Source organism: Macrosteles quadrilineatus, unplaced genomic scaffold (genome assembly GCF_028750875.1).
Source record: "Macrosteles quadrilineatus isolate MER2022 unplaced genomic scaffold, UCM_ALF_1.0 Scaffold_2__2_contigs__length_208266976, whole genome shotgun sequence".
Classification (NCBI taxonomy): domain Eukaryota; kingdom Metazoa; phylum Arthropoda; class Insecta; order Hemiptera; family Cicadellidae; genus Macrosteles; species Macrosteles quadrilineatus.
In genome coordinates, this window is record NW_026542595.1 from 16,552,088 (window position 1) to 16,567,867 (window position 15,780).

Genomic DNA, 15,780 nt, shown 5'->3' on the forward strand with positions numbered 1-15,780 from the left:
AAAATTAACATCTTGAACCGTTTTGGCAATAGTGCTTAACTCTCTTTTTCTCTGACTTGATATTTTAATACCTTTAGTCACCCAGCTTTTCCTATATTTATTTTTGGGTGGTTTGTTAGTGTAAAATTTAAGAGGGAAACATTTATCAAAATTTACTAACAACTGATTGAAAAAATGGTTAAAATTAGTTTGAGCATCTTGTTGAGGCAATGTATTCCAATTAACTCCTGATATGTGTTGATAAAAAAGCGCTTTATTTTGTTTTGAAAATAATCTTTTTTTGTACTGTATTTTTTTGCAAAGTGCAGTATTTCTTGAAATTTCAATAAAAAGTGCCCTGTGATCCGAAACACCTAGTTCAAGGTTCATTTTAGATCTTATATTCTGGTTAAAAACAAAGTTGTCATTAGTTAAAATATTGTCAATTCATGAGCTTGTATTTATAGTTATTCTAGTTGGAGAACGAAAATTAATTGTAAAACCGTACATGCTGATTAAATTTAAAAACCTAGTTTTATGGCTGGGTGAGCTGCAGGTTTCTAAAATATCTATATTAAAATCTCCTGCTATACAAATCTGATAAGTTTTTACATATTTTTGTAGCTTAGAAAGTAGCAATTCTAATTTATCTATAAATATTATAAAATTATTCTCATATGGAGTTCTATAAATTGAAACAATAATAACATTCAAATTAGGTATTTCAATACTACAAACTTCAAAAATACTTTCTTCATTGTATGTATATAAATCTGTCATTTCTTTAAAAACATAATCAAGTTTCAAAAGTATGCATGAACCTCCCCTTGCAATTGAGCTTCTACAATAATAAGCTGCTAACTTATATTTGTTTAGACTTTATAACAAATTTATTTGATTATCCTGTAAACAATGCTCATTCAAACACACTACATCAACATTTGAATCATCCAAAAATAAGTGTATATCATGCAGTTTTTTCACCAGACCACCCTGAATATTCAAGTGCATGATAAATGCGTTTTTCTCATTTGCACAAAAGGTTTGACCATATTCCCACTTAACACATTTTTTATACAGATCAAAATGACACTCTTTGCAATTTACACAGTAGTTATCTTGGTCTAAAAGGCTTACATTAGAGGATTTAGAGGATTTATCAGCATTTAAAAAAGATTAATTTTTATCAACATTTAAAGGAATTATTTCTCTGGGGTAAGATAAATTTTCTTCAATTTCTCTTTGTTTAGTAGTTAATGTATGGATTGAATTGGATTCTTTTGGAAACTCTGGATAAGTTTTAACACATGATATACTCTTATACTTAAAGCTAACCCCCTTCAAATTTGATGACAAATTGGTATTCATAAAAAACTACTATTATTTAAAGACATTTGACATGGTGGAACTTGAATATTTACACTATTTACACTCTCTAATGCGCCACTGCTCTGCTTTTTAACACTTCCCGGAAGCTTGACCACTTCACTAAACTGAAGATCACCAGGAGTGACTTTTGGACTGGCAGGGTGGAGTGGCAGTGGAGTTTGGGCTGTTGTGAGTCGGCTTAGGTGAAGTTCTTTGGTCTAGTGTAGATCTATTGGAAACGGATGCAGATGATTCCAAGTGAAGCTCGCTGATAGGGGAAGACTGTTGGGTGTGATAGACATCAATAATTTGTTGTAGACGTTTCAGAAAATAGTTATAGGGTACACCGTTGTATAAAAGCCTATTTGAGTTTTGATAATAGCAGATAATATTTACAATTGCTCCAGTATTTTTTTGAAATCTTATTAAGTTTTGTATAAAGTGATCTGGCCATATTTGATCTCTAACGCAACCCATTGCTGAACATATAAGTATCTTAAGCTGTCTTTTTTTAAATTCATTTGTCAGTTGTTCAAAAGCACAGTCGTAGTCAAATTTTGTAGGTTTCAAAAAATATTTAGTTTTTGTAATGAGACTAAATATGCTTGCTCCTTTATTCACCTTTTGATATGCCAAGTGACTGCTAAGGCAATTTGAAAGGAGGGGCTTGCCAAATTGATTCCGGAAGGTAACCGCAACCCCAGCACTCATACTCCTCTCACTATCCAGGTCAGCTGATATTGTATGCGCAAAACCCACAGTCTCGTTGTTCTGAAATCCATCTATAATGTCCTTCATGTTTGCTTGGATGATATTAATACCAACTGAATTTCTTATCTGTCTGGGAGAGTTACTATTTAAGGATTTACTATTTACAGATTTACTATTTACAGAATTACTATTTACAGGCCTATCACCTCCAATAACATGTGTGACGTTGTTTATCTTAATTTTATTTATGAGTGATGCTATCATGTAGGATAGCTTTTTCTTTCCACGATGATTCAGATGCAACCCATGATTGGTAAAATGAAACCTTTCCAGCTCGTCAAGATCAATAACTTTTACGCAAGGAGTTCTTACCGTAATTTCTTTGATATAGTTATTGATCATGGTTATATGATCATGGGCTGAGTCCTTTGGATTTAGATCATAGCGGTGAGGAATAGTAGTGACTATTATTGTTTTACTGTTGTCTCCAGCAATCAAGTTTTCCAGATACTTTTCTAAGTTTTCATAGATATTATTGGTTGTCTTTTTAATTACGTCATTTGAGCCCGATATTAAAAGCAGCATCTATATATCAACTTTATAACTAATATCAACTTTACCTAAAACAGCATATTCTATCGACGCATTTATGTGTTTTTCACTTTTTTTCTGTTTTTTTACTTTATCCAGTAGATGTTTAAGGCGGTTTCACACTGGCGTCCGCGGACGATAATTTTGTCCGCGGACGGATATAATGATTCGGATGGATGCCCTTCACATTGCGAGCTGCGTTTCACACGTCCACTCATTCGCAAATGCAAATACTGTAGGGAAGTTGGCCATTCCTCCTACAACTCCAATATTTTGGACTCCTCCTCCTTTGGTGGAGGTGTACAAAATGTCTGTGCATATTGCCACATGGTATCAGTCCGGATTTTCTGTTCCATGGCTTGATTCAAGTACAGTAGTGATGATAGTGACGACGAGGCTGTACTTTTGTACTCATTACCAACAATGAGAAAGTGGGTTTATCCGATTAACAGCAAGCGGTAGCGATTTTGTGAATTCCATCACCTAATGAACGATCTGGAGCAAGATGAAGACAGATTCTCAACATACTTTAGATTAACAGCCAATCAGTTTGAAGAGGTGTTGAAAATGATTGATGGTGAAATAAAGAAAACCGAGACGAACTGTAGAATTCCAATGAGCGGTTTTTTTATTGATGATTTTTTATCTATTATTTGGGATTATTAAATAAATGTACTGAGCAATGGTAATATGGAAATGAGATCTCACATTTTCTCATTTGCTTAAAGGTGGGCGCGATTTTTCGTATATATAATACTATACATCAATACTAATAGTTTTAGCTGTGGAATCAATTAATTGATAGGTCGTTGAAAATCATACAACGATATTTTGAAACAACATAATTGTTGGAAAAACCATGAGAGTAAAACTTATTACAAAAAATTGTTTGATAATGAAATAGATATTATTTAAGTAAAAAAAATATACCCTTTAACAAAGATTATAATTACTGAAAAATATGAAAAGTAGGCAACAAGTAGTAGTAGCACAGTACAATAGTTTTAAGTTAAGTAAAGTTAAATATATGAATACAACTGAGTATATATATGAATGTATACAATTAACACTGAGGTGAGGGACAGATGCCGCGCTGCGCTAAACGTGAATTGGTGCTCAGTGCGCATGCGCGAGAGCGTGGACATCCGCGGACGTTTTAGAAAAATCGCCCCCGGAGCGATTCCGCCAGTTCGTCCACGGATGAATTTGTGCGCCCGCGGATGGACGCTACGTATCAATGCGCGGTGTGAACGGTCCCATCTGATAACATGGGCAACGATTTATTTTAGCATCCGTCCGCGGACGATTTCTTCGTCCGCGGACGCCAGTGTGAAACCGCCTTTAAGGTCTGAAATGCCGTCTACAGTCCATACACGATCTTGAACCCCCATGACCAAACAAGTGTAGAAGAAAAATGAATTTTTAATTGAACAACCACATAACCAATCTGCATGATTGTACATATGTGGCGAAAATTTTCGTGTGAAGCTATTCTTATTCTTTGAACTGTTTTGAATCTGGTTGATGTTCATGAAAGGTCTAGGAGGTCCTAATTTTTTCAAAGAAATTCTGTGGTCAATATTTTTGATTCCTTCATTGACAATCAGGCTAACTTTGTTAGTGACATTAGCCGTCGACGACAACGAAATGCCGCCGTCCATTATTATTTAGGCCTACAACCCACGGCAAATTTACCCGTAATATTAAGACTAAGAATAAGTCACTATAACTAGAATTGTCCGAGTCACTTTACCTATGGTTAGTTTACTTAGTTTTCGGGTTAATTAGGTTAGCCTAGGCTAAAACTACAGACGTAACTTAAGTTATTGAATCAAAAATGCCAACTAACTAAGTTAACTCAATCAAGTATACCTTATTAAATAACTTATTAAATATAACTATTAATATTTTCTACTTAGCTCTTTCAATCTTCAACAAACTACCGCTGCCTTCCTTAGGCCTCCATCACTATCACTAAACACTATTTATCACAAAACAACAGGTCGTTTGGCACTACACTTTAACTGAACTGTGGTCATGGACATGGAATGAAGTGAGGTTAGTTTATGTTTATGGTTGTGTGGATGATGGCTCCAGCGCTGCCAACATAGTTCTTCCTATCCTAATCGTGTGTGATGCAGAATTATCCAGTTTAGGGTGGCTGCCCTGATTTATGAATGAGCGCGCAGCTTTGGACTCTGCCCCAGAGTCCCTATTATAAAGCATTGGAATGACGTCACGGCACCCTCAAGGCTGTTAGGTGTTTCCACCATAAGACTACATGCATTGAGTTTGGGACGGAGGTGGCCGCCGTCCGCAATCCACATTATGAAAGCGACTATCGCAAAACAGTCATTACTGGATTCAAAATTTAAAACTATTTCATTTCATATTATTATCATACTGATTAAAGTACTCATAAGTAATTGTAATTTAATTTTACTTACGGCAGATGATTTTTTTATTACATAAATAAAAAAATATTGATTTCTGTATTGTTGGGAGGGCGGCGTCCGAGAGTCCTTATGGGCTAGCCGCTACTGCCTAAAGTCACACCCAAATAAAAAGTGTGAAAACACCGTTTTCAATGTATGTCTTATGGAAAACATGTTTTTTTAATTTTTCACCATAAATTATAATAAAACCCAACTTTCATAATTATTTGCCAATCTACACGAATTAAGCTTTCCAACGACCCATTAATCAATAAAATCGGTCCAGTAGAACTCTAGATTTAGTTTTACAAAGATTTTTAAAACTGAATTATATATAAGTAGATGTTGTTAGGAGTTAAGGGAGCGAGGGGAGGGGGGGGGAGAGGCAGAGAGAGAGAAACATCTGTAGGCCTACCTATCCTGATGGGAACACTGACTCATAACTTCCAGGCATATTCTCTATAGTCCATACACATGAGTTCAGATCTTCTTAACTTCGGTAAGAAATCTTGTCATTGATATCCTGTCAACAACCATATTGTTTAAAAGTCCCAGGGCACTATAAGGAACCGATTATCTCCCGCTCCTCCCCATAGAACTGGAACCTGGTGCAGCTCATAGGCCTCTTGACAAATTCTGATATTTTCATGGCCTTACGACAATCTCTGAGCCCTCTCTTCCCCACAAGCATTTTTAATTTGAATAAGTTTTTTAACATATTTTTTAGGACATTTTCTTGCCTCACATTGAGAATGGCTGCATCGTCCTGATAGGAGCCACAACAGAAAATCCGTCCTTCAGCCTCAACTCTGCTTTGCTGAGCCGCTGTCGAGTGTTTGTGCTGGAGAAGCTTGCCTCGGATGACATCATCAATATCCTTACTTCTGCTGCCCAGAGGATGAACATCTGCATCTCCTCAGAGGCTAAAGACTGCAACAACTCCCAATTGTATGTTTGACTCAGTAACTGAAGCCATTTGTTGGTCTATTCTTGTACTTAAAAACTCAGATTAACTTATTTTATTGGTTTTTGAGATACAGTATAACAAATACTTTTATGAGATATTAAAACAATAACAACATCACGACCTTGAAATGCTTGTAAAAGAAAGTAAGACTACAGAAGGCACATTGATCTCCAACAAACAATTAAAAAAGAGGAAGCGAGAGTCCGTGGGTTTATCTGGTGAATGATCAGAAGTTTCACTCGTGAGAAGGTCTGGATCTTTGTGAGTGAAGTACCTTTGTCACATTTTCATCTGTAGTGTTTATACTAATCAGACTGATTTCGTGGACGAAGGCTTCCACTTCTTCGATCAATTCGCCATCTTCATTAGCCGGAATAGGACTTCTTGATAGTAGATCTGCTATGGCAAGGTCTTTTCCTGGGGTCCAGGTCATGCGATAATCGTATCTCATCATACGCATTCGGAATCGCTGTAGCCTCGGTGAGAGCTCGTCCAAATTTTGTGTTTTGAAAATTGAGACAAGCGGTTTGTGGTCGGTCTCAATTGTGTACATTTTACCCATTAGGAAACATTTCAAACGGTCACTTGCCCATGAGCACGTAAGCGCTTCTCTCTCAATGTTACTGTAGTTTTCTTCAGCTGGCGTTAGAGTCCAAGATATATATGCCACAGGTTTCTTGTTTTCTCCTTCAACTTGAAGTACAACCGCTCCAAGACCTTTTTTTGAAGCATCACAAGAAAGAATCGAGGGTTTTTACGGAATCGTAAACAGTCAAACATGGCTCTGATGATAAAATCTGTTTTACTGTGACAAAAGCTTTTTCTTGAGCTGGTCCCCAAAAGAAATCGTTTTTTGTCTTTAACAAGCTCGTAATTGGCTCCAAAATCTCACTGCAGTTTGGAATAAATTTTGCCAGAAAAGTGATCATGCCCATGAATCTTTGTACTTTATTAGCGTTTCTTGGAGCTGGTAAGTCCACAATCGCTTGTACATTGCTTGGATCAGGCTTGATTCCGTCCTTAGACAGCACAAACCCCAAAAATGTCACAGTCTTCTTGCAGAACTCCGACTTCTGCTTATTCAAGGTGATTCCATTAGCTTGCACTCTCTCTAGAACAGCCCTAAGACACTCGCCGTGTTCTTCTTTCGTTCTTCCCCATATCAGACAGTCGTCAATGTGCACTAAACAGTTCTTTGCCCCTTCTAAAGCTTTTGACATGCGGCGCTGAAACTCTTCAGGAGCGGACGTAATTCCAAAAGGTAACTTACGGAATTTATACCTTCCGAAAGGGGTGATAAATGTCGTGTAATCTTGTGACTCCTCTGCAAGGTTCAGTTGCCAGAACCCGGAATTCGCATTGATCTTGCTGAAGTACTTGGCTCCCGCAATCTCGGCCAATGAAAGTTCAATCTTTGGAATAGGATAAAACCGACGTTTCACACTGTTGTTGAGTTTGGATAGGTCTACGCAGATCCTAACCCCACCTCCCTTTTTTGTGCAAACTACCATTGGTGCGCACCAATCAGTCGCGTGTTCAACTGGAACAATCACTCCTTTCTCAAGCATATCGTCTAACTGCTCTTTTACCTTGGTTTTTAAAGGTATTGGTACAACCCTGGGGGTGGATATAGCGTAAGGAACTGCATTCTCCTTCATTTCAATCTTGTACTCTCCTTTCATATTTCTCAACCCTTGAAATAAATTAGGACACTTAGTAGCCCAGTCAATTTCAGGTGAATCTACAGAAAAAATTCTCCTCACCAGGTTCAGTTCTTCACAGGAACGTTTGCTAAGAAGTGGAACAGTGATCTCCTCAGAAATATACGCAAGATCATAAACTGATACACCCTTATGTTCAAGCTTTAGCCTTAAAGTTCCCAAAATTCGTTCTTTCTTCTTTGCGCTAAACACAGGGGATTTGCACTTTCCTAGAGGCAGAGTCTTAATAAAATCACCGACAACTCCTACTGGAATCATGGTTACATCAGCTGCTGTGTCAAGTTAAATTTTATAAGACCTAAATCTTGGTTTCCAAAGCTTACTTTTACCTCCTGGACCCAGGCTTTGTCACTGTTGTCTATATTCCCTATGAAAATCTCAGGAACCTGTTGATAACCACTGTCTGAATCTTGCTGTTCGATTTCCTTAACAACGATTTTGTTTTTTCTCATCCACTTTTTGCGGGAGGGACAGCATCGAAAAAAATGCCCAACCTTGGAACATTTGTCTTATTTGGCTTTCCTAGCAGGGCATTCAGCCAGTGATCCGTGCCAGTTATAACCACATTTCCTGCACTTTTTTCTCATAGCATCCTCGGTGAATTTCTGTTCACCAGCTCCTTCAGACAGATTGGTTTTACCGACTTGTACTGACGTTTTATTCACCATAAAAACATTAGTATTGGCGAGTTCACGTTTTTGGCGTTCTAGCTCCTCGTGTTGGCGCAAGGTATTAATTGCTTTCTCCAAAGTCAATTGAGAGTCCAGCTGGAGTCTATCACTTAAAGCCTCATCTTTCATACCAATAATGAGGACCAGAAGCACCATCTCATCGTTCAGTTCACCCCATGCACACGTTTTTGCAAGACAATGCAAATCTGTTATGAATTTTTCAGATGGATCACTCCCTTGCTTGTGTCTCAGAAATTTTGTTCTCTCATAAATTATATTTCGTCTTGGCACAAAGTATTCATCAAAGGCCCGAAGAGCCTCGTCATAAGTATTCGGTTTTGGTGAAAACGAATCGAAAATATCTTCACTCCTACTACCCATTGTAAACAAAAGTACATCGATTTGCCGAGCGTCGGAAGTGACATCCAGACCGCACCCCCGTCTGTACCTTTGAAAGCGATTCCTCCAGGAATGCCACTCATTCGGAGTAAAAGAGAAGGTTTCTGGAGTTGGTAACGTCAGATTTATCATCGGAGTAGGAGTACACATTACTGCATTATTTTCTCGGTTTGTCTGTCCCAATGCAAAACCTAGTGACTCACCTTCAATCTTTCTAGAATCCCTTTCTGACATGTAGTTGAATTCACTTTGGGCATAGTTCTCCTCAATGTCCTCATACCTTTGCTTACGAGTATTTCGTTTTTTTCTGCCCTTAATTGACATTTTGCGTGGTTTTAGACTTTGTTCGATAAAAAAATCCACTAAGCTGCCACCACGTTCTATTTCTTATACAAGAATATTATTCACACAAACTGCTTCATATTGCTTCAACAAACTCTATTTCCAAACTAAACCAATGTTTACAAAAACATGTTTACAAAAATCATCTGACAACAAAACATATTTAAACACAAATAAATCATATGATAAAAAGAACAGACTTAATACAACAATATATATATATATATATATATAACAAACTACAAAATTCCCGACTAGAGGTCCCTATTCACTTTCCACATCACATATATAAATTTGAACGGACAGTGTTTTTAACTTCTAGAGACCTCAAAACAAAAAAGTAAATCGGTCCCAAGGTTTTTAAAAGAAAAAGAGGTTGCCTCAGTCGCGCGTATGACGTCACCCGCTGACCCGGACGGTGCTGCTTTTAATTCACAAAGCTGCCACCTGTCAAATTCTTTGTTATTGTTGTTTGTTTTTGTGTAAGTTCCGTAAACGATTAAGTAAAAGCATGTAAAAGTAAGCTAGCGGGCGGGAGTGTGACGTTATCTGCTGATCTGATCGCCGCATTCTCCTTCACTCTATTACTACTCCGCATATTATTTTTGCATTTGGATGAGAAACAGCTCTCTTTTTAATGTAGCCTATAACTACTTTTCGACTGGTTTTCAGAAAAAAACTTTACATTAACATTTTATTAAAAGCAAACATTTTATTAAAGCAATACAAAAATAATTATTTAAAATTGGAAATGCATAAATTATATCAACAAATACTACATATGGGTGTTACGTTCTTTAGTAGATTGCCAGAACGTTAAAAATTCAATTTTTTGTTTTAAAAGTTTAATCTCATCTCTGAGACGAGTTACTTCACTGGATAAGATGTCTTGATTCGTGATCATACTTATTAGCCTATACTGTCATTTTCAGTACAACTTTCATCTATGCTTGATATTTTGACTAGGGATTCTTCTTGTTAATCTTGATGTTGAAATTTTATACAAAGTTTAATTGATGGACATGCGCTGGGCTTAAGATTCCTCTTTGGTGTCAGATTTAAGAGTTCCGCTTTTAAATCTCGTTCGTAATCGTTGTCAGTAAAATGTTTAGAACAAACTACTGAAGTACGAGGATTTAATGGATCTACGCGTTTACAACAGTGGACCCATTGCTTGCATAGTTTTTCTTCCTTAGGAAAACGATGATAAACAATTTTAGGCCTATCATTATGTAAATCACGGGTTTTTACCCGACTATTGTTACATACCGCTACAGCACATCGCTCACCAGGCATTTCAAACAAACTAGTTTGATAAAGATAAAATGTAACAACCAAATTATATAAAACCCAAAAAAAATATAAAACCAGAATGAAAATATAAACTTAAACAATAAAAAATATAACGCAGAATAAATTAAACAAGAAAGAATAAGGTTACCTACTTAATCACACTAAACAAGCACAAAAACGTTTGAAGTGGACACTCAGAAATTACGTATTTGTCTAGTAAGAATGGTGGTTCTGTTTACAAATAAATAAATGAAAAACAAACAACAATAACAAAGAATTTGACAGGTGGCAGCTTTGTGAATTATAAGCAGAACGGTCCGGGTCGGCAGGTGACGTCATATGCGCGACTGAGGCAACCTCTTTTTCTTTTAATAACCTTGAATCGGTCCGGGGTCCAGGTCTTACCATGAGTACTACGGTAATAGGTTATTCCCTATGGGAAATTCGCTAAAAGAAAAGGTAACAAAAATCTGACATTATCAAGGAAATATTTTACTGTAAATAATTTAATTGATTCACTCAAACAGAAATTTGCTTAGTTTGCAGGATTGCTGGAGCAGTGTTATTTTTAATTGATGTTGTTTCTTTCAGGTGTATTGATCTCGAGTCACTTGAGTGGCTGGCTGGCATGTGTGATGGAGATGCGAGAATAGCTCTCAACAGTCTTCAGATGGCTGTCAAAACTGGCACTCAGACCAACGAGCCAACAAGAATCACCCTAGAAAACATTCAGGAAGGCATCAAGGTACATAATATACTTACGTTATGAGAATTTCGGGTAGAGAGACAAAATTAGGTTTTAATATCGGGGTTTAGTGGAACAATACGTAATAAGTCGTCTCACCTGAAATTAGGTCACACCTTAAAATTTGTCCAGATAGCCTAGCCTACAATGTGATAGTCCAGGATTCTAACATGTACATTAATTAATTGCCGTTTTGAGTTTATTGGCTCAGACTCGGAATATAATTACAACAATGCCAATAACTATATTATCTTACCTTTGACAAGTGATCATCACAGCCACTCGAAATTTGCGTTGAGATCGAATTAAGAATGAAAATACCGTGCGAATAAGAATATAACGGAATAATTTAACAAGGTTTAATAAAACATGAGTCGGTACTTGGTTTAAACCAAAGTAAAACGTGTCCTAATCAACCACCCCTCGGTCAACCACCAGAGTCGTTTGTAACTAATTCTAATCGGTCGATATAACATGTGTGTATAACACAAATCGAAATAATAAAACGGTTATAATGCTTGGTATGGTAACCACCAAAGCCTCGTGTAAGACAGAATCTACACTTACTCGTGCACGTAGAATCCTACCTTGAACATGCGTAATCGACGAAATATAACTTCAAATAATTATACTAAACGGTACTGGTAAATAAATAGAGCATTATCGTGTGGCTCCACAATTACCAGTGTTCGTATCGTCTCGCGTCATTTTAATATCGGCTATCGCCAGATATTGGTTTGTAGTGAGTCGTGTAGCGAACATTTTGTGGTTGAGTTGAAGGACGACTGCCAGTTATTGTTCCGTGGGGAGTGAACGTTTGGTCGACGGCTGAAGAACGACTGACTGCCTCGGGGCGCTTCTTGTGCAGTTCTCGCCTACCGCCCTTGGCGTCGGGGTTGAGAACTACGATCATCCCCTCCATATGAACTATGAACTAACTAATGGAACTGTGGGGCCAGCAGCCGCCTGATGTCCTGGTGCAACTGAGCTGAAGTGTGTTGTGTGTGTATTTGTGTGGTTCCAAGTCTCAGTTTGAGCGACATTTACGTGTGCGTAGTTTTGTTTCGCCCTTATTTCCTCTTGTGGTTCCTACAGTTTTAAGATTGTTATTTGTATTAGCTCAATGTGCAATCCTTCTCCTTTTTCCAAGTATGTAAATTTATAATTTTAGTTATTAATTAATTTTCCTATCAAATAAGATGTTTGACTGCTGGTGAAGCTCATTCCCCACACACAGGCAATGCCTATGTGGAGAATAATCCAATAATCCATCTGTTTGTTAAACTTTGTGTAACAATTATTATGTTTTGAAAATAATAATAAAAATACGTCACTATTAATATGTCCAGTGTTTGTTGCTGCCTTTTCGTTAAATAAATCAAGGTAGGCCTATTTGGGATGACCGCAAAATATTATCCCACGTCAAAATTTGACCTGTTACAATGTTCATTCTAAATTCACAAAAATTTTTGCTCTTTGTAAAGTAGGCCTATATAGGTTAATAAATTGATTACAAAACAATTGTTGCAGAGATCTCACTTGTTGTATGACAAAAAAGGAGAGGAACACTACAACATAATTTCAGCATTACATAAATCGATTCGAGCCTCAGATGAGAATGCATCCCTTTATTGGCTTGCTCGTATGTTGGAAGGAGGGGAAGACCCCATCTTCATAGCTCGGAGACTCGTAGTTTGTGCTAGTGAGGATATTGGTATGTAATGAAGTCTATGTAAATGATCTAATTTCATCTATTTAGTTTTTATCTTAGTATATTTTCTGTATAAACTAGCTCTAACGGCGAGTGGTGTAATCCGATTTCGTCAGTGACGATCTATCTGCAGTAGGCGCAAGGCTTAACGGCGGTTTAAGTGTTTAGTGAAATCGGGCCTTAGTCAGTGGCAGTAATAAGACAGTGCTGGCCAGCCTGTACAGTTTTAATCAGTTTTATTAATTTGTACAGAATTTTTGAAACATGACAAGTTTAAATTATTGTGATTGTGGCAATCTTTTGACATACCACAACATAATAATAAATTGATGATGTGGTTGCATTATAAATGACCTGAAATAGTTCTAAGGAACTAAACGAGTTGTCATACCCACAACTGTGGTAGGATAAGATAATAATTTTATTTGATCAATAACATCTATCTTCTATATATGTCTATAGATGTAGTGGACAACTGCTTGCTTAGCTATTTATGATCAGATCAGTCAAAATGTTGTGATGTAGTGGACAACTGCTTGCTTGGCTATTTATGATCAGATCAGTCAAAATGTGGTGATGTTGTGGACAACTGCTTGCTTAGCTATTTATGATCAGATCAGTCAAAATGTGGTGATGTAGTGGACAACTGCTTGCTTGGCTATTATGATCAGATCAGTCAAAATGTGGTGATGGTTGTGGACAACTGCTTGCTTAGCTATTTATGATCAGATCAGTCAAAATGTGGTGATGTAGTGGACAACTGCTTGCTTAGCTATTTATGATCAGATCAGTCACAATGTGGTGATGTAGTGGACAACTGCTTGCTTGGCTATTTATGATCAGATCAGTCAAAATGTGGTGATGTAGTGGACAACTGCTTGCTTAGCTATTTATGATCAGATCAGTCAAAATGTGGTGATGTAGTGGACAACTGCTTGCTTGGCTATTTATGATCAGATCAGTCAAAATGTGGTGATGTAGTGGACAACTGCTTGCTTAGCTATTTATGATCGGATCAGTCAAAATGTGGTGATGTAGTGGACAACTGCTTGCTTAGCTATTTATTATCAGATCAGTCAAAATGTTGTGATGTAGTGGACAACTGCTTGCTTAGCTATTTATGATCAGATCAGTCAAAATGTGGTGATGTAGTGGACAACTGCTTGCTTAGCTATTTATTATCAGATCAGTCAAAATGTGGTGATGTAGTGGACAACTGCTTGCTTGGCTATTTATGATCAGATCAGTCAAATTGTGGTGATGTAGTGGACAACTGCTTGCTTAGCTATTTATGATCAGATCAATCAAAATGTGGTGATGTAGTGGACAACTGCTTGCTTAGCTATTTATTATCAGATCAGTCAAAATGTTGTGATGTAGTGGACAACTGCTTGCTTAGCTATTTATGATCAGATCAGTCAAAATGTGGTGATGTAGTGGACAACTGCTTGCTTAGCTATTTATAATCAGATCAGTCAAAATGTGGTGATGTAGTGGACAACTGCTTGCTTAGCTATTTATGATCAGATCAGTCAAAATGTGGTGATGTAGTGGACAACTGCTTGCTTAGCTATTTGTGATCAGATCAATCAAAATGTGGTGATGTAGTGGACAACTGCTTGCTTAGCTATTTATTATCAGATCAGTCAAAATGTTGTGATGTAGTGGACAACTGCTTGCTTAGCTATTTATGACCAGATCAGTCAAAATGTGGTGATGTTGTGGACAACTGCTTGCTTAGCTATTTATGATCAGATCAGTCAAAATGTGGTGATGTGGTGGACAACTGCTTGCTTAGCTATTTATGATCAGATCAGTCAAAATGTGGTGATGTAGTGGACAACTGCTTGCTTAGCTATTTATGATCAGATCATTCAAAATGTGGTGATATAGTGGACAACTGCTTGCTTAGCTATTTATAATCAGATCAGTCAAAATGTGGTGATGTAGTGGACAACTGCTTGCTTAGCTATTTATGATCAGATCAGTCAAAATGTTGTGATGTAGTGGACAACTGCTTGCTTGGCTATTTATGATCAGATCAGTCAAAATGTGGTGATGTTGTGGACAACTGCTTGCTTAGCTATTTATGATCAGATCAGTCAAAATGTGGTGATGTAGTGGACAACTGCTTGCTTAGCTATTTATAATCAGATCAGTCAAAATGTGGTGATGTAGTGGACAACTGCTTGCTTAGCTATTTATGATCAGATCAGTCAAAATGTGGTGATGTAGTGGACAACTGCTTGCTTAGCTATTTGTGATCAGATCAATCAAAATGTGGTGATGTAGTGGACAACTGCTTGCTTAGCTATTTATTATCAGATCAGTCAAAATGTTGTGATGTAGTGGACAACTGCTTGCTTATCTATTTATGACCAGATCAGTCAAAATGTGGTGATGTTGTGGACAACTGCTTGCTTAGCTATTTATGATCAGATCAGTCAAAATGTGGTGATGTGGTGGACAACTGCTTGCTTAGCTATTTATGATCAGATCAGTCAAAATGTGGTGATGTAGTGGACAACTGCTTGCTTAGCTATTTATGATCAGATCAGTCAAAATGTGGTGATATAGTGGACAACTGCTTGCTTAGCTATTTATAATCAGATCAGTCAAAATGTGGTGATGTAGTGGACAACTGCTTGCTTAGCTATTTATGATCAGATCAGTCAAAATGTTGTGATGTAGTGGACAACTGCTTGCTTGGCTATTTATGATCAGATCAGTCAAAATGTGGTGATGTAGTGGACAACTGCTTGCTTAGCTATTTGTGATCAGATCAATCAAAATGTGGTGATGTAGTAGACAACTGCTTGCTTAGCTATTTTTTGATCAAATCAGTCA

At 37.2% G+C, this 15,780-nt stretch overlaps 1 protein-coding gene across 2 annotated transcripts in view; it reads left to right on the forward strand.

The window, feature by feature from the left end:
• The window catches only part of LOC128985888 (ATPase WRNIP1-like), a 92,930-nt gene that overhangs the window by 27,474 nt on the left and 49,676 nt on the right, over nucleotides 1–15,780 (forward strand). For both annotated transcript variants that reach the window (XM_054405855.1, XM_054405854.1), the window contains exons 4-6: nucleotides 5,812–6,032; nucleotides 11,069–11,222; nucleotides 12,753–12,936. In XM_054405855.1, coding sequence (XP_054261830.1) covers nucleotides 5,812–6,032; nucleotides 11,069–11,222; nucleotides 12,753–12,936 — 559 coding nt within the window. The remainder of the gene's footprint in view (nucleotides 1–5,811; nucleotides 6,033–11,068; nucleotides 11,223–12,752; nucleotides 12,937–15,780) is intronic.